At 44.5% G+C, this 20,115-nt stretch overlaps 1 protein-coding gene across 1 annotated transcript in view; it reads left to right on the forward strand.

The window, feature by feature from the left end:
- Positions 1–20,115, forward strand: part of LOC132772730 (protein-glutamine gamma-glutamyltransferase 2-like) — a 59,480-nt gene that overhangs the window by 33,044 nt on the left and 6,321 nt on the right. Inside the window, exons 5-10 of the mRNA XM_067467128.1 lie at positions 1,927–2,055; positions 4,543–4,720; positions 7,884–8,019; positions 9,890–9,993; positions 11,395–11,677; positions 12,529–12,842. Coding sequence (XP_067323229.1) covers positions 1,927–2,055; positions 4,543–4,720; positions 7,884–8,019; positions 9,890–9,993; positions 11,395–11,677; positions 12,529–12,842 — 1,144 coding nt within the window. The remainder of the gene's footprint in view (positions 1–1,926; positions 2,056–4,542; positions 4,721–7,883; positions 8,020–9,889; positions 9,994–11,394; positions 11,678–12,528; positions 12,843–20,115) is intronic.

Genomic DNA, 20,115 nt, shown 5'->3' on the forward strand with positions numbered 1-20,115 from the left:
TGGGCTGGAGATGTCACTGCCTTGGTCCTTTCACTATTGGTTGCTACTTCCTGGCGGATGTCAGGTGGTGCAATACCAGCTAAATAGTGTAATTTCTCCAGTGGTGTAGGGCGCAAACACCCCGTGATAATGCAGCATGTCTAAGAGCCACATCCACTGTTTTAGTATGGTGAGATGTGTTCCACACTGGGCATGCATACTCAGCAGCAAAGTAGCAAAGCACATGGGGCAGATGTCATCATTGTATCTGATTGTGATCCCCAGGTTGTGCCAGTCAGCTTTTGTATGCTATTGTTTCTAGCACCCACTTTTTGCTTGATGTTCAGGCAGTACTTCTTGTAGGTAAGAGCACGGTCCAGAGTGACTCCCAGGTATTTGGGTGTGCTGCCATGCTCAAGTAGGATTCCTTCCCAGGTAATCCTCAGAGTTTGGGATGCTTGTCTGTTCTTAAGGTGAAAAGCACATGTCTGTGTTTAAGATGGATTAGGGATCAGCTGGCTTTCCCTGTAACATGCAGTAAGAGCACCAAAAGCTTCGGAGAGCTTCTGTTCTACCATCTCAAAGCTCCCTGCTTGAGCGGTGATGGCACAATCATCAGCATAGATGAAACTCTCTGTCCCTTCTGGCAGTGGCTGGTCATTTGTGTAAATGTTGAACATTGATGGAGCAAGCACACTCCCCTGAGGCAAGCCATTCTTCTGTTTCCATGATCTGCTTCTTTGGCCCTGGAACTCAACCAAAAAGCTCCCGTTTTATAGCAGATTTTCTACGCAGCGGGTGAGGTGGAAATCCTTGTGTACTATGTGTAGCCCAATGCTGTCAGTTGCTTTGGCATGGCTGCTATTAGTCATTTTCTGTTCAAAGTAGAGTTTGTAAATTTTTTGATTTAGACTACAACCCGCATGCAATGCTTGCATCAGTTTTCAATAAACTGTTGGGAAATGTTGTTTCTCATCCCATCCCATCTCCCACCACCACTTCAGTGCAGATCTTGGAAACCCCAGTTTCCAACCAGAGGAAACATTATTATTATTATTATTATTATTATTATTAAACTTTATTTGTACCCTGCTAGCATCTCCCGAAGGACTCGATGCGGCTTACAAAGGCCTCAACACACAACATAACAATACAAAACCTAAAGCAAATTGAAAACAATTAAAGCAATACTAAATAACAAAACAACAAGCAATAAACAATACACCAAAACACAATAAAACTGAGCCGGGCCAGAGTAATGGGTACAGAATTAAAAGTGCTGATGTGACAGGTGATATTATAGGGCAAGTGCAGTGTGCAGTGTGCGGCAGTCTTAAATTCTAATAAAGTGCTTCTGGGACTTGGTATTGGAGATTTCCTAATCGGGAAAGGCACATCAGAACAGCCAGGTCTTCAAATTCTTTCTAAAGACTGCCAATGTAGGGGCCTGTCTAAGATCTTTGGGGAGGGTGTTCCAGAGATGGGGGGACACCACGGAAAAGGCCCTGTCTCGTGTCCCCACCAAACGTGCTTGCGACGCAGGCGGGATCACGGGCAGGGCCTCTCCAGATGAGCGTAATGAACACGTGGGTTCGTAGATGGAGATGCGGTCACGCAGGTAGGCTGGTCCCAAACCGTTCAGGGCTTTGTAGGTAAGCACCTGCACCTTAAATTGGGCTCGGAAGATAAACGGCAACCAGTGGAGCTCCTTGAACAGGAAGATTGACCTCTCTCTGTAGGGAGCACCAGTCAACATCCTGGCCGCTGCTCGTTGGACAAGTTGGAATTTCCAAGCTGTTTTCAAGGGCAGCCCCACGTAGAGCGCATTACAGTAATCCAAACATTCTTCTTATTGGCAAATCTTGGTGTTCACACTTTGAAAGACATGCCCTGGGAAGCCATGTCAAACGCATCAGGCGCTTATCCTGTTTGTTTATTGTCTTCTAGTTTGAAAAAGGGATTGTGGACATCTGCCTACAGTTGCTGGATACCAGCCTGAACTTCCTTCGTGACCAAGACAAGGACTGCTCCCTCCGCAATAGCCCCAGCTATGTCAGCCGTGTGGTTTGTGCCATGGTGAGTAGCCAGCCAAAAGGTTATTAGATGGTAGCTGTGACTGGGAATTTAGACTGCTTGCCAGACTGACCCTCTCATATTATTATATGAGAGGGTCGGTCTGGCAAGCATTGTTAACCAAAATTAATAATCAGAGTTCCGAATTAAAGACTCACCAGGAAGCAAAGACAAAAAGACAGAGGCTTTTAATGCATTCTTGGTCAAGGAGAGAGAGATTTCATGGAAAATAAAGGATGGTGCTTTAGCTCATTCTGGCTTGATGTCCTTTAGGAAACTATAAATATTTGGGGAGGGTCCTGTGTTCAATAACAACAACCCGTCAAGTCCAACCCTTCTGACATATCAGAATATCCAATTCAAGCTGTCTTGGAAGACGACCAGCATCTGTTGCAAAAACTTGAGAAAAGCATGCTCCACCAGATTCCAAGGCAGCTGTTGTAGTTCAGCCAGCTGATGATGAGGATGAGGTGTTTGGGGTGCAGGGTCTGCAGGGCCTGATCCTTCTACAGGTGCTCAGACCAATGGGATGTTGGATTATTTATTTCTCATGTCAGGGCAATCAGTCAATTATATTACATTTCTATCAGAACAAAGCAAACAAACAGGCAAAATACAAAATGTGTGAGTTTGGTAGTTGATTAAATGTCCTTTGACCAGTATCTGGCCACTTGGAGTGCTTCTGGTGTTGCTGCAAGAAGGTCCTCCCTGGTGCATGTGGCAGGGCTCAGGGCGCATTGCAGCAGGTGGTCAGTGGGATGTTGGAACAGGATGGTGATTCCCCGGTTGGGAGGACAGAGGGGGATTTGGAATTAGATGTTGATTCTCTGAGTGAAAATGAAACTGCTTTAGAAACTGACAGGCAGAGAAGGGAGGAGGACATGAGCTCACCCGATGCAGGAGGGTTGGACAGAAAATCAAGACTGCTCCTGCAGGGGAAGAATTCCAGGTGCAAGCCAAGCCATGGGAAAGGGAGGTTTGGGAAAGAGAGCCAGAGACAGGCTTCTCAAGTCCAATGGAATGCCTTCATGCATTGCTGTCCTTAATTAGGGATAGGAAGCTCTTAGGTTTCAGATCAAGCAATGTCGCGAATGGAGTTAGAAGCTCCTGCCTTGTTCCTGGTGATATTTTAGCTTCAAGCCAGGTTTCCTAGTCAAGTTTTGCTATCAGTCTTGGGGATTTTACCGTGCACTCAAGTTTGTGTTTTGTTCCTTGTTTCTTGGACTAATCAAGCTCATGTTTCATTCCTGGTCTCTTGGATTATTCAAGCTCATGTTTTGTTCCATGTACCTTGGATTAGTGATCATGCTTTAATTTATTTATTATTCGGGTTGCTTCTAGCCCGCCCTTCTCAACACCCTATCAATCTTCAACCTTTGCACTGAAGATTTATCTCTGGCTTTTTGGGACTCTTTCTCTCTTTAAGTATTTGGATTTTTACTCTTTTACTGTGTGTGAGTTTTATCAATAAACTGTTTATTACTACATTTGCCAATGGGATTTTGGCCTGCATCAACAGGAACATAGTGTCTAGATCTAGGGAAGTCATGCTACCCCTCTCTTCTGCCTTGGTTAGACCACACCGGGAATATTGTGTCCAATTCTGGGCACCACAATTCAAGAGAGATATTGACAAGCTGGAATGTGTCCAGAGGAGGGTGACTAAAATGATCAACGGTCTGGAGAACAAGCCCTATGAGGAGTGGCTGAAGTCTAGCTGAGGTGCAACAGCAGCACAGGATCCCACTGCTGAGCAGCTCTTACTGTCAGGAAGCTCTTCGTAATGTTTAGGTGGAGACTGTTTTCGTATCATCTGAACTCATTGTTCCATTGCATCCTAGTCTCTAGAGCAGCAAAAAAAAAACCCAAAAAACAAAAACTCATCAATAGGTCAACATTTCTCATCAATAGGTCAACATTTCAAGATATCTAAACATTTAAACCCCCAACTTCCTAACCTGCTCCTCCCCAGAAATCTATAGAATTGTACTGTGCTATAAGTCTGTAGCATAAGATACAGCCTGACCCAAGGTTGGCACTCTCTGCATTCAGAAATAAAATAAAATCAGGTGCCAACAGGGTTTAAACTATAAATCATATATAACTTATGCAGGCTGGTTTCCTTCCCCTCTTTTTGTACAGTTGTGTCTGCAGCATGTCAACACAGTATGAGGTTTATAGGACCCTTGAAAATGGAATCTTTCATAGCATTCAGCCAGGTCACTTTAAGTGGTGTGAAGCTTTGTTAATTCTACAGTGTAGAGGCACCAAAACACTTTGTCAAACTGCATTTCTTCTACAGTGTAGAACAATGAGCCATTCTCAATCTCTATGTCCCCAGTATTTGGACTCCCACTCCCAGTTTCCGCTGCTTAGGATTCTGGGAGCTGCAGTCCAAAACACCTGGAAGACCAAAATCTGGGCAAAACTGAGTAGAAAGCCTGGGTTGAACTCTGCAGCTCTGATCTGCTCTGCTTTCCTGGTCTGCAGGTGAATTGCAATGATGACCAAGGCATCCTTTCTGGACGATGGTGTGGTGACTATGTCGGCGGAGTGCATCCCAACACCTGGACCGGAAGTGTGAACATCCTGCAGAGGTGGCAAAGCTCTGGGTGTCAACCTGTCCGTTATGGGCAGTGCTGGGTCTTTGCAGCCGTGGCATGCACAGGTGAGTCACCTTGAAAAGACCACCCTCTTTATTCGCTCCCCACACTGTTCTCTCCTAATCTTTCAGAAAGTTTATCTCGCTGGACTGCACCTCCCAGGATCCCCGGGCAGTCCTCCTAGGCCCCTTCTACACTGCCATATAATCCATATAATCCAGATTATCCAAACAGAAAATCCATATTATCTTCTTTGAACAGGATTAAATGAGTATACACTGCCATATAATCCAGTTCAAAGCAGATAATCTGGGTTTTATATGGCAATGTAGAAGGGGTCTTAGTGTGCATCCATACTGTAAAATGATTGCAGTTTGAGACCACAATGACTGACAGGGCTCCATGCTTCCAGGAGTTGAAGTTTTGTAGTCTTTGGAAATTGATCTCCTTGGGGTGCATCTACACCCTAGGGTGCATCTAATACAGTTTGACACCACTTTAACTGTCACAGTGAAATCGTGGAGGATTTTAAAAGGGTCTGACCCTGTAGGAGAGACCCTGCGGAGGCACCAAAGAGGGCTCGCTACAATGGTGAGCAAAGAGAAGCCCAATTTAAAAGGTTTTTCCTAAATTCCCAAAAGAAATCTCACCAAAGTTGAAGGAAGCGCCACCGAGATGATTTATTGCAATTCAGCTGAAAAGGATGCAAAGCAGCAATATTTCGCCAAGCTGAGCATAACATGTGTACAAATAAAAGCCTCTTTTATACAGAAGCAGAGTTGCCAGGTTTGAATCTCCCATTCCCCGCCCCTCGGCCGGCTCGACCATGATTGGCTGGCACTCTACAGCTGGGAGGAGGCTTGGCCACCTCCTGAGCGCCTAGGCCAATCGTGGGGCTTCTGCTGCCTCAGCATCCTGATGAATCAGGAGAGAGGGAGGTAGGACGAGAGGGAAACAATGGATTCTTGAGAGGATTATGGAGGTAGGAAATGTCCATGTGGCCAGTGAGTCCTGAAGGCCTACGAGCCAGGCTTATTGTCCTTGAGTGGTTGCAAAAAATAATGATGCTTGGCAATCCAGCCATAATCCGGTTTTTCCAGTGCTGAGACATAGGAACAATTGGGGAACCTCGGTGGAAGTATTGCTGAGAGAAAAGTTGAATGGGTGACAGATTAGGATGAGGTGCGGCTTTCCAAAGGCCTCCCTCTGTGCTATTGAGACATAATCAAAATTGCCAAATGGCCGCTTCCTCTGGGGGCCAAACCTCCAAGCCCAGAGGTCACGATCCTTTGTTATTGTCCATGTAAAGAGTGTCTTTTGATAAGGGTCCTTTCAACTGGAGATTTCCTTCTTTCCAGGGTCACGCAGGGGTGGCTGCCTTGTATTTTTATACATTTTTTCAATAAAGGGGAATGGGGCAAAAGGGTCAGGAAAAGGTCAGATACACAGGGAGAAATATGAAAATATAGAAATCATGATATAGAAAACATACCCACTTCTCCCACCAGAGTCCCATAGAAATTCAAGAAAGCACATAAGTGTAAAGGGAGGTGGTTTCTCAGTAATAACCTTCTGCTAATCAAGGGCATAAAACTTTGATTAAATGTACACACTATCTAACATGGAAAGGGTCCTTGTTGTTGTTAGTGTCTTGGCAAATTGACCAAGGCTTAACCCTTATTATCCAGTCTGGTGTCCTTGTCCTTAGCAAAACTATAAGTTACTATCTTTTATGGGGGGGGGGGTCATGTTCGAATTTAATAGCTCAAAACTATAGTATGTAGATGCATTTTCAGTCCCACTGATGCAGTTGCAGAAGGCTGAGGCCCCATCTACACTGTCCTTATAGCCCTGGATTTGATCACAGATTATCTTATTTGAACTAGATTATAAGTACATGGCCAGATAACCTGGAATAAGTAGATAGTCTGGGATCAGATCCTAGAATATAATGTGCCATATAGTCCATGTTGTCAAATCAGACAATCCACTTTACCTGCTTTGAACTGGATTATATGAGTCTACACTGCCATATAATCCAGTTCATAGTAGATAATCTGTATTTTATGTGGCAGTATAGAAGGGGGCCAAGTTCACACTTACCTTGATTTAATGCCTCTAATCTACTTGGTCCAACCCTCTGGATTTAGATCAGTGTTATCAAAACCTAGCCATATAACGGGGTGTGTATCTATGAGGGTTGAATGAAAAGTAATGCCTCCACCTTTGTTACTTGGGTTTGGATGGAAATATTTTAATAACTCAAACGCAGAAATAATCCTTAGCATGTGCTCCTTAACTACCACTATTCACTTTTCCACAAAATCACCAGACAATTGGATACATTTCTGCCAACAATGAACAAGTTTTCTGAAGCTGTCATGGAAGAAGTTGCAACTCTGTTTCCCCAACGTCTTCAGCATAAGCATAATGATGTCCCCACAGATCTTCTTTCCTTATCAGGAACAGATGGAAGTCAGACGGTGCTAAATCTGGACTGTATGGAGGATGCCATATGGTGGTGAGATCCAGTCTCTGAAGTTCTGCTGTGGTGGCACGTGAAGTGTGCGGTCACAAGACATCCAACTCTTTGTTTGTCACTCAAGTCAGATGTTCCTACCTCAACATCTTGAAATTTACTCACACAGTACTCACACCAACATCATCACCATGAACAGCTTGCATTCTCTGATGAATCTCCTTTGGGGTGACATTTTCTGCTGTCAAGAATTCAATGACTGTACGTTGCTTAAGTCGCATAGATCGGCCATCTGCGCAGGGTTCCATACTTCGCACTTTAACAACACAACCATTTAATGCTAAGGCTTCCCGCCAAAATGGAACTGTAGAGGAGAGTCTACTGAACTAGCCAGTACCTGCTGCATACATGTACTGCCATCTGTTGAGGAGTTACGGAGGTGGAGGCATTACTTTTCATTCAACCCTCGTACACTGTAGAATATATTAAGTTTGACGCCACTTTAACTACCATGGTTCAATGCTATGGGATGCTGGGAGTTGTAGTTTTACAAGATCTTGAGCCTCCTCTGTCAGATAGTGCTGGTGCATCACAAAACTACAAGCCGCAGGACCCCCAGGTGGTGTCAAATTGCATTTATGCTACAGGGCAGATGCACCCTTGAAGATGCTAAATTGCACCCCTAAATGTCAGGAGGTCTGGTGATATCTACTCATTCCGTATTTTCTCACACTCTCTCTGCTTTCTAGTGCTCCGTTGCCTGGGCATCCCCACCCGCGTGGTCACCAACTTCAAGTCTGCCCACGATGCCAATGGCAACCTGATTATAGAGACATTTCTGGATGAGAATGGTGATCCGCTGCGAGGCTGCCCTGATTACTGCTGGTGAGTAGAAGATCCCTGGCCCCTAAGGTCTCCCCTGGGCAGCAAAGGGTGCCTCTACACCAGGGGTTCTCAAAGGTTTGAAGACAAGGGTTGGTTCACAGTCCCTCAGATGGCTGTGGGGCCAGACTATAGTTTGAGAAAAAACATGGATTCCTATGCATACTGCACATACCTTGTTTGTAGGGCAGACATGGAAGTACAATAAAATATTGTTTGAATATTTGAAACAATGTCCAATTGAAGAAGTGGGAAAGCTTGTTTTCTGCTGTTCCAGAGACTAAGGGATCTTCAACACAAGCATATAACCCAGAATATCAAGGCAGCAAATCCCACAATATCTGCTTTGAACTGGAATATATGTCAGTGTAGACTCAGATAACCCAATTCAAAGTGATATTGTAGGATTTTCTGCCTTGATATTCTGGGTTATATGATGTGTGGAAGGGCTCCCATATAGTCTAATTCAGAGCAGATAATCTGGGATCAGATCCTGGGATACAGGGCAGTGTAGATCCAGCCTCAACCTGTTGTGGCTGAGCTATTTTCTGATGATGAGGATGATGGGATTCAGATTCCTGCTGGGATTCAGCTTCCTGGCTCTTTGTCTGTGACTCAAATCTCTGGGCCTGCTTCTGAGGTTCCCATAGACAGTGCAGCGTCAACACAGCCGTTCCCAGCAGAAAGGAATTTTAACGAAGGAGATTGTGAGCAGGTGCCTTCCCACGCTGATATCGAAAGTGTAGATAGTGATTTGACCCGGCAAGCTCGTCTTGATCTGCGGGTCAGGCGGAGTTCTCGTCTGGCCAGCAGACGAGAAGCCAGTTCAGTGAAAGGTCATCGCAATGCTTTTATGATGATGAGAGCCTAATGTTTTCATGTTAGAAAGGCATTTAGGCCTCTTGCAAACCCTGAGAAAGCATCAGTTCAACATAGCTTACTAGCCTGAAAGCTTCATGGAATAATCTTAGCCTGGAAAGCAGTACGCTTGGGATTTCAACAGGTTACAAAGATAATCCAGAAGATGCTAGACCACCACAAAATGGTAAAAATCTCTATAAGAACAAGACCCCTTGAACAGGATTTCCAAGGCATATGAACATGATTTCCAAACGATGCCTGATCTAACAGGTTTTCCCTTGAAGCAAACCTTATATCCCAAAGCCCAAAAATTGGTTTCATTTCCCCCCACTCTTGTCTCTTATCTGACAAAGCCTTTTGGAGCAACATAAACATTGAGTTTGTTGTCGATCCTGGCTGAATTCTAGCTGCGCATTTTTCAACTCCCTTTCTGGCTGCTCATTAAAATTTCCAGGTGTCAGATTGTTTTCCAAACTCAAATCTTGAGAGCTCACAGAAAGAGGGAGTAAACCATCATCCTTAAGCCCAGCAGGGATATTCTCATGAGAAACTGCCCTTTGCACTGGGGCCTCTCTGTCATTTGCATGAAAATCATTGACCAAGCCTTCTGCATCTTGCGCCTCAGCCTCAGCACCACCATTTCCCTCATCATGTCCCACATCAAGAGCATCATGATCCTCAAACCCAGGCTGATTCCCAACATTAGGAGGGGTTTATGAGTGATGGTCACTCGTTAGTCTGTTAGGGATGTAGTGTCCAAATTTCGTGTCAATTCGTCCAGTTATGTTAATCCCACAAACAAACATTACATTTGTATTTATATAGATTTTGATGTTTAATGTTTTAAATCTCCTGAATTGTTTAATGGCTTTTTGAAATCCAATATCTATATATTTTTATAAATGTTTCATATTGTTTTAATTTGGATTGTTTTGAATATGTTGAGGTCCATTACTTGTACCCACGTCTAGCTCACTGTGCCTCCCACCCCTTTTTCCCATGATTCCTTTAGGAATTATCACTGCTGGGTCGAATCTTGGATGGGACGCCCAGATCTTCCAGAGGGATACGATGGGTGGCAGGTTTTGGATCCGACACCTCAAGTGGAAAGCGAAGGTAACAGGTCCTTTTGTGGCCTGGGAGTATTGACACACAGATACACACACACACCATCAGTTGTGGATTTCACTTTTGCAGATTTCATTGTGTTCGCTCTAGAAATCTCTAAATCAGTGTTTCTCAACCTTCCTAATGCCACGACCCTTAATACAGTTCCTCGTGTTGTGCTGACCCCCAACCATAACATTTTTGTTGCTACTTTATAACTGTAATTTTGATACTGTTATGAATCATAATGTAAATATCTGATATGTAGGATGTATTTACATTCACTGGACCACATTTGGCACAAATACCAGAGACACCAGGGTTGTGGGAGGATTGATTTTGTCTTTTGGAAGTTGTAGTTGTAGTTGCTGGGATTTATACTGTGTTTTTGTTGGTCTTTGGCCACCCCTCTGACACCCCGATGACCCCTCCAATAGTCCCGACCTCCAGGTTGATCCTCCAGTGCAACTCCATGGTCAACATCCATTGGAATATGAAATAGAAACTCCCGTGATCCCTACCATATCCATTTCTGAAGATTTCCCCCATTATACTTCCCACAGTAGTCTGAAACCCTATCTCATTGAACTTTGAGATGAAATAATAATGCTCAGATCCATTGTCCTCACCTAGCAGAAAGCCTGATCTCATATCAGGAAATGTAGTCTTCCAGGTATCTGGACCCATTTCTGGAACCTTTTCCACCATCAACAAAACCCCAAAACTCCATCTCATTGGACTGTGAGATGAAATAATACTCAAATTACTCACCTCTCATCCTTAGTTGCATGAATTTTGGGCAATCCCATAAGGGGAAATATAGTCTCCCGGATTCATTTCTGGAAGTCTTTTCTGTCACACTTCAGCGATGATCTAAAATTCCATCTCATTGGACTGTGAGATGGAATAATAATGCTCACCTCCGTCATACCCAGCTAGTATGAAGCTTGGGCAGTTTCATACAGAGAAATATGTGCTTCCAGAACCATTTCTGGAAGTCTATTCCCCTGCACACTTCAACAGTGCTCCAAAACTCCATCCCATTGGACTGTGAGATGAAATATCAATACTCACCTTCATCAGCATGGACTTGTAATCCATCATATCACAAATGTTTTAGCTTAGGTTAGACTGCCATCATTTCATACTTTGTCTACAGAAAGTTCCAGTCTCCAGCTAGAAATGAACTTGAGAAAGTTCTGCCCAGTACAAAGTTGGAACCTCACCTCGATGATAGTATTGTAGGTTCTCATTGTGAGAAATGACCATCTGTGGAGGCAGGATGGGCAATTGTCCATGGGGCTACTTTTGGTCTCCATCCTATAATTTGGACTAAACACCTCTCAATCACTCACTATTCTTTGCTGCACTAGGTTTTCCACCTGTTGACCACCCCCTTTCCTTTGATAGGCATTAGCTGCTGTGGCCCAGCTTCTGTCAAGGCCATCAAGGAGGGAGACATTCACCTCAAGTATGACGTCCCCTTTGTCTTTGCTGAGGTAAATGCTGACGAGGTGTTGTATATGCGTCAGCATGGCATGCCCTGGAAAGTGATCAGCATTAACACCAGTAAGGTGGGCGTGAACATCAGCACCAAGAGTGTGGGCAGGGAGACCAGGGAGGACATAACCCACTGCTACAAGTACCCTGAAGGTGAGCAGAGCTACTTACGGAGGCCCTATGGCATATGTGTGTATGTGTTCTTAAGGGAGCAGGAAGAGGTAGGAGACAAAATCTTAGGAGCTTTTGCATTGTATATGTATAGGTAGATGCCTTCAAGTCATCTGTTGACTTATGGTGGCCCTATGAATTTAATGTTTTCTCAGACAAAGAAGACTCTGAGGTCCTTCCTCTGAAATTCAGCTTATAGCACCTGGAATTCATTGGCAGTCCCTTAGGGAAATTCTGTATGGTCCACTTCTGCTTGTTGGACATAGAATCACTCTGGAGACATTTACGTTTCTTGCAGAGGCATTCTCTCTAACAGCCAATGGGGGAAGGGCTTTCCTTGCCAAATAAGGGCCTATCCAGGACCTGTCTGGGTTTTTAACAGAGTCATACAACCTATGCTTCTGGTAAAAATGAATTAATTTGGATAAACTAGGGCATCCCTGATTTGTTATGAATTGATTAAATACCATCAAGATATTCAAATCCTTCGGGAGATGCTAGCGGGGTACAAATAAAGTTTAATAATAAAAAAAAGTTTAATAATAATACCTTGTACGATCAAGTGGTGCAGTGGGTTAAACTACTGAGCTGCTGAACTTGCTGACTGAAAGGTCAGTGGTTTGAATCTGGGAAGCTGGGTGAGCTCCCACTGTTAGCCCCAGCTTCTGCCAACCTAGCAGTTCAAAAACATGCAAATGTGAGTAGACCAATAGGTACCGCTTTTGCAGGAAAGTAACGGTGCTCAATGCAGTCATTCTGGCCACATGACCTTAGAGGCGTCTACGGACAATGCTGGCTCTTCAGCTTAGAAATTGAGATGAGCATGTCCAGACAATTGCTGGACATGGCAGTAACATGTGTCACTGAGCTCAGGCATTACCACTTCCCTTTGGCATGCTCAATGGAAGAGCGGGCCACGTTTGCAAAGGCCAGGCAGAAGGTTCAGTACAAGGACCAGCTCAAAGACTCACTGCCACTGAAGAACACTCTGAAGGTCAGGATCAAAACTTCTGAGGGCATCAACAATGGCTGCGACTTCCATGTCTTTGCTATTATCGAGAACACCACGGCGGAAAAGCACCGGTGCAAACTGACGTTTGCTGCTCGTACCAAAAGCTACAATGGGGTGCTGGGTCCTGAATTCAGATCCAAAGATACGCTCAACATCACATTCGAGCCATATGAAGGTAAGCATTGAGTTTCTGGTTTTCTTCTTCCCCTCCTTTTGTCATTTCATCAAGTGAAGTGGCGTGACCCAGAAGAAAGGTGTGGCTGTGAGGTCATCCACATTCATTGTGCTGCCACAATTCCGCCGTAAGCAATCCTGGGACTTTTAGTTTCATGGAGGATTTAGGCTGTAACCAGAACTACCACCAAATTGCGTTGGAGTACCTAGAACAGCGTTTCTCAATCTGTGAGTCGGGACCCCTGTGGGGGTCGCCAGGGGGTGTCAGAAGGGTCGCCAAAGATCATCAGAAAACAGTATTTTCTGTTGGTCATGGGGGTTCTGTGTGGGAAGTTTGACCCAATTCTATTGTTGGTGGTGTTCAGAATGGTCTTTGTGCTGTCGCACGCTGGGCCTGCGCATCAGACTGTAGACAGGACATAAATTCTGTGTGCCCAACGGGACGCCGGGGCTCCCTCAGATTAAAGGCCTTTGGATTTTCTTAAACAGAGTCTTTAGATTGCTTAAAGGTTCAACAAAGTTCTTTATTAATGAAAACAAACAGGTACTTTAAGGCTTTCCTAACACTCTATTGGCTCTCTCTCAATCTTGTCCACAGGGAACAGGCACTATCTTCTTAACTGTAATTAATGGGGAAATCCTTAACTTCTAATCTGGGCAGTCTGTCTTTGCCTCTGTTGGCGTGGAGCCCCTGCACCCGGTACCAACTGCTTCTGGCTTCTGCGAGTGACCCTTACCAAGCAGAGCTTTGTAGACTTCCAGGGGAAAAGGAATTCAGGTTTTCATGATGGCTGACTGAAGTCCTTCAGCAAAGGAGCTGTAGGGCTGTATAACCCCAGCCAAGCTGAGGGCTGTATATCTCCCCAGCCAAGCCATAGAAGACGAAGCTTTCTACAGGAGCTCTTGGTATTATGTCCTGCATGAAAGGCTTCTCTGTGTGAACTGAACCCAAAAAGGCTCCTATTCCCTCCAAAAACCCAAAAAGGGGGCGGGACCAGGGAACCTAACTATAAAACTATAATTGACAGGTGGCTTGCCCTATGATTGCAGCCAAAAGAAGCCACCTATCTGCAGAGTCCCTGAAACTTAGGACTACAACAACCATTAAATGCAAAGCAAACAAAATTGGAGCTTCTGGTACAGCTGTATCTGCACAGTCTTTGATTGTAGCTGAACTATAAACTCCCAAATGTGTATTTTCCCCAAACTCCACCAGTGTTCACATTTGGGCATATGGAATATTCTTGCCAAGGTTGGTCCAGGTCTAGTATTGTTTGAGTCCACAGTGCCCTCTGGATGAAGGTGAACTACAACTCCAAAACTCAAGGCCAATGCCCACCAAATCCTTCTAGTTTTTCTGTTGGTCATGGGAGTTCTGTGTGCCAAGTTTAGTTCAATTCCATTTTGGTGGAGTTCAGAATGCTCTTTAATTGTAGGTGAACTATAAATCTCAGACCATATTCATCTAGACCACATTCCAAGTGCATCAGAGCAAGCCCTTTCTTGTCCTTTGCTGTTCTAGCCAGACCCCTCTCCATTAGTTCCATTAATATTGCTTTTTTATATATAAGGCGCTGCAGGAACAAGTTCAAGGAGACAAAAGAGTTGCATTGTGCGAATCTAGCAGAGTCTTGTAGAATTCAGTGAACAGTGGCAGAGGGTGAGGAGAACATTGCCGGAGGCCAAGCCACAGAGATAAACATGCTCCTTCCGGCCTGCCTTGGAGGTGGGATCTTCAAAGAGGCATTGTTTCGTGCACTCAGATGGAGGCTGGGGATGTTGGTTTTGGACTGTGCCCAAGACTGCCATTCCTACTGGATGCGTCAGTGCAGCAGGCATTTCTCTGGGCATTACAAGATTTATTTTATTTATTTATCATGTCAGGAGCGAACCAAACAGTTGTATTGTATTTAAACACACACACACAAAGTTTGCAAACTTGGCTTTCTGTTAAATGTCCTTTGAGCAGTATCTGGCCACTTGGAGTGCCCCTAGAGTTGCTATAAAAAGGTCCTCCATGGTGCATGTGGCAGGGCTCAGGCTGCATTGTAATAGGTGGTCTGTGGTTTGCTCTTCTCCACACACGCATGTAGAATCATAGAAACACAGAGTTGGAAGAGACCTCATGGGCCATTCAGTCCAACCCCATTCTGCCAAGAAGCAGGAATATTGCATTCAAAGCACCCCTGATAGATGGCCTTCCAGCCTCTGTTCAAAAGCCTCCAAAGAAGGAGCCTCCACTACACTCCAAGGCAGAGAGTTCCACTGCTGAACAGGTCTCACAGTCAGGAAGTTTTTCCTCATGTTCAGATGGAATCTCCTCTCTTGTAGTTTGAAGCCATTGTTCCACATCCTAGTCTCCAGGAAAGCAGAGAACAAGCTTGCTCCCTCCTCCTCCCTGTGGCTTCCTCTCACATATTTATACATGGCTATCATATCTCCTCTCAGCCTTCTCTTCTTCAGGCTAAACATGCCCAGCTCCTTAAGCCGCTCCTCATAGGGTTTGTTCTCCAGACCCTTGATAATTTTAGTCGCCCTCCTCTGGACACATTCCAGCTTGTCAATATCTCTCTTGGATTGTGGTGCCCAGAATTGGACACAATATTTCAGGTGTGGTCTAACCAAAGCAGAATAAAGCATGGGGAGCATGACTTTCCTGGACCTAGACACAAGGCTCCTATTGATGCAGGGCAAAATCCCATTGGCTTTTTTTGCCGCCACATCACATTCCTGGCTCATGTTTAACTTGTTGTCCACGAGGACCGCAAGATCTTTTTCACACGTCCTGCTCTCGAGCCAGGCATTGTCCCCCATTCTGTATCTTTACATTTTGTTTTTTTCTGCCTAAGTGGAGTATCTTGCATTTGTCCCTGTTGAACTTCATTTTGTTAGTTTTCATTTTGTTAGTTTTCCACTTTGTAACCCCATTTGGAGAAGCACCTGTTAGGCCAGACCCTGCTTTCCTGCAGTTTGCCAATGCATACTTCAAAACTCCTCTTTCCCTAAGAACAATGCCAAGGTCCAGATCTCTGTTTTCCATACAGCTGAACCTGACTCCCTGTACAAAACCCAAGTCTCCAAAAGTGCACTCCTTCCTCTTCCCTTGAGAAAGAAGCCTAAAAGTGTACAGAATCATGTTTTCCCACAGCATATCTGACACTCTCCGAATACACCATCTCTCTCCTTCCCATGGAGCAGAGCATGGCGGGTGAACCAGACTCCTCAGGTCTGCCACACTTTGAGCATTATTAGACTGAGTTTTTTACAGGAATATTCTGCAGATGTAGTCCCAAAGTTGTAAATTAATGATAGATGTATTGTCGAAGGCTTTCATGGCTGGAATCACTAGGTTCTTGTGGGTTTTTTCGGGCTATAGAGCCATGTTCTAGAGGCATTTCTCCTGACGTTTCGCCTGCATCTATGGCAAGCTTCCTCAGAGGTAGTGAGGTCTGTTGGAAGTAGGAAAAATGGGTTTATATATCTGTGGAATGGCTGGGGTGGGGCAAGGAGCTCTTCCCTGCTGCAGTTAGGTGTGAATGTTTAGCTGATCACCTTCATTAGCATTTGAAGGCCTGCCTGAGCCTGGGAAAATCTGTTGCTGGGAGGTGTTAATCTGTGCCTGGTTGTTTCCTCTCTGTTGTTTAGCTGTTATAATTTTAGAGTTTTTTAATACTGGTAGTCAGATTTTGTTCATTTTCATGGTCTCTTCCTTTCTGTTGAAATTGTCCACATGCTTGTGGATTTCAATGGCTTCTCTGTGTAGTCTGACATGGTGGTTGTTGGTGTGGTCCAGCATTTCTGTGTTCTCAAATAATATGCTGTGTCCAGGCTGGTTCATCAGGTGCTCTGCTATGGCTGACTTCTCTGGTTGAAGGAGTCTGCAGTGCCTTTCATGTTCCTTGACGCGTGTCTGGGCAATGCTGCTGCGTTTGGGGGTCCCTATGGAGACTTGTCCACAGCTGCATGGTATACGGTAGAGTCCTGCAGAGGTGAGAGGATCCCTCTTGTCCTTTGCTGAACGTAGCATTAGTTGGATTTTCTTGGTGGGTTTGTAGATTGTTTGTATGTTGTGTTTCCTCATCAGCTTCCCTCTGCTGTCAGTGGTTCCCTTGATGTATGGCAGGAACACTTTTCCTCTGGATGGGTCTTCATCTTGACTCTCGTGGCTTGTTCTTGGTCTTGCAGCTCTTCTGATGTCTGAGGTGGAGTCTCCATTGGCCTGGAGAGCCCAGTTGAGGTGGTTCAGTTCATCTTGGAGGAGGTGGGCTTCGCAGATTCTTTTGGCACGGTCTGCCAAGGCTTTAATGGGGCTTCTTTTTTGACTTGGGTGATGGTTGGAGCTTTTGTGTAGAGATATCTCTGTGTGTGTGTGGGTTTTCTGTAGACGGTGTGATCCAATTGTTGATCTGGTTTGCGGATGACTAGGACATCTAGAAAAGGCAGTCTTCCTTCATTTTCTTTTTCCATGGTGAACTGGATGTTTGGGTGGATGCTGTTAAGATGGTCCAGGAACCTGTTGAGTTCTTCTTCTCCATGGCTCCAAATGGTGAAGGTGTCATCCACATATCTGAACCATATCGTGGGCTTTTTGGTTGCTGTTTCCAGGGCTTGTTCTTCAAAGTGTTCCATGTAGAAGTTAGCTATGACCGGGCTGAGAGGGCTCCCCATAGCTACTCCATCTTTCTGTTCGTAGAATTCATTGTCCCACTGAAAGTAACTGGTGGTGAGGCAATGGTGAAACAGAGCCGTGATGTCTTCTGGGAACCTCTGGTTGATGAGTGCCATGGTGTCTGCTACCGGGACCATGGTAAATAGAGATACCACATCGAAGCTGATCAGTTTGTCGTTTGTATTTAGCTTGAGATTGTTGATTTTTTCTATGAAGTGGGCTGAGTCCTTGATAGATGTTTTCCATCCTGGATCCATCCTAGTTTCCTGGCCAGATGTTGACGCTTCTTGATTGGTGTTGGTCTTATGTTGTCTTCCTTCTTAACATTGTGAACATTTCTGTTATCACTCTCCCAGTTCTTATCAGAGTTTACTTTTCAGTTCTTATTACCAACTTTTAATAACAGTCCAGCAAGCAGGTCCATTTCTAAGCCGGCTCTTCGGCTTAGAAATTGAGATGAGCACCACACCCCAGAGTTAGACACGACTGGACTTCATGTCAGGGGAAAACCTTTACCCTTTTCCTAAGCAGGTAGTTAGTCATTGCAGGCCTTGGCCTTTTACTGGTGTTTCCAAAATTATTAACTCCATCCATACATCCTTCCGTTCTTCCATTCATACCCACATATCATTAAATTCACGTTTATCAAATCTGCACATTACATTTTTGTGACAAGGGTTGCATGGTCTTCCTGCCTGGTAGAATTGTGTTGGACTTGATGGACTTGGGTTTTTATCCAACTTTAGGAGTTTATGGTTCTTTAGCTTCCTCCAGAAATGCCTGGAATCTGCATGCAGAAGCCTTACAGATCAGAGAATTCTTGGCTGCTCTTGCTGTCTGCTTTTCCAGCCCTTTTTATCCCTCAGCTTTTGCTGGTTTGTGTCTCCAAAGCTTTTGTTGCCTTAATTCTTATTTTCCCAGCTGCTTTTCCATTGTTGTTCCTCTGCTTGGGCTCTCAGCATCTGCTGTCCATCAAAGTTGCCTGCCGTCCAACAAAGCCTGCTGCTCCTCTCTGTTCCTCATGGTATGCCTTGTGCACAATGGTATCTCTTCACAATATGGAGTGTGCAGGAGAGTGACTAGACTGTTCGCACTCTTGTATTGGGAACTTCAAGACCGGAGTTGAAATGCAACCTCCCTGCAGCATAGCAATATTGTCCATGTAGTCTGACATGGTGGTTGTTGGAGTGGTCCAGCATTTCTGTGTTCTCAAATAATATGCTGTGTCCAGGCTGTGCACGACACAGCATATTATTTGAGAACACAGCATATTATTTGAGAACACAGAAATGCTGGACCACTCCAACAACCACCATGTCAGACTACACAGAGAAGCCATTGAAATCCACAAGCATGTGGACAATTTCAACAGAAAGGAAGAGACCATGAAAATGAACAAAATCTGGCTACCAGTATTAAAAAAACTCCAAAATTACAACAGCAAAACAGCAGAGAGGAAACAACCAGGCACATCTTAACACCTCTCAACAGAACATTTTCCCAGGCTCAGCCAGGCCTTCAAATGCTAATGAAGGTGGTCAGCTGAAACATTCACACCTAGCTTCAGCAGAGAGCTCTTTGCCCCACCCCAGTAATTCCACAGATAGATAAACCCATTTTCCTATTTCCAACTGACCTCACTACCTCTGAGGATTCTTGCCATAGATGCAGGCGAAACGTCAGGAGAGAATGCCTCTAGACCATGGCCATATAGCCCGAAAAAACCTACAAGAACCTAGTGATTCCAGCCATGAAAGCCTTCGATAATACAGTGTACATCTTCTCAAATAGACCTGGGAAGAAATCCAATTTGTTTTGACCTCATGCTCTCTCTCGCTGAGCTATTTTTGACACATATAAAAGAGCAGGAATATTGCATATTATTGTTCCTGCATGCAAGAATGAATAATGTGGTGTCTTTTCTTTGCAAGAATATGAGGTTTCCTGAGCAATTCTTAAGCACTAAGGACTTTAGTTGGATATCTAATACTCCAGAGGACAGGAGCAGAATTCAAAACGATCTTGACAGATTAGAGAGATGGCCCAAAGCTAACAAAATGAAGTTCAACAGGGACAAATGCAAGAGACTCCACTTAGGCAGAAAAAATGAAATCCAGAGATACAAAATAGGGGACGCTGCCTAGCTTGACAGCAGTACGTGTGAAAAAGATCTTGGAGTCCTTGTTGACAACAAGTTAAACATGAGCCAACAATTGTTGAAGCTGTTTGCAATTTATAATGTAGATTTCAAAGTATGTATGTATGTTTAAAATGCAGTAGCTATGTGCCGAGTGTAATGTATTCCTGTGTGGACAGAATTAACTGAACCATGGAGGGAACGGCATTCCTAGAGAGGTCATAAATCAAGTGTATAGAACAAATGGACGCAGCATCGTGCGTTGTACATCATATGTCACTCTGGATTGCAAGAGGTGTGGACTAGTACTGATAACGGTTAGGATGTTTGCAATGTTATGATCGGACGGTAAAAGAAGCAAGTTTACAATGTTCTGAGAGTAGCTTCTAATGTATATAGCTGTAAAATAAAGTAGTTTATAGCCTAAGGTGGCTGTGATTAATCTGTTCCTGCCTTGTTGTGCTGCCG

This window comes from Anolis sagrei, chromosome 4 (assembly GCF_037176765.1).
Source record: "Anolis sagrei isolate rAnoSag1 chromosome 4, rAnoSag1.mat, whole genome shotgun sequence".
Lineage (NCBI taxonomy): Eukaryota > Metazoa > Chordata > Lepidosauria > Squamata > Dactyloidae > Anolis > Anolis sagrei.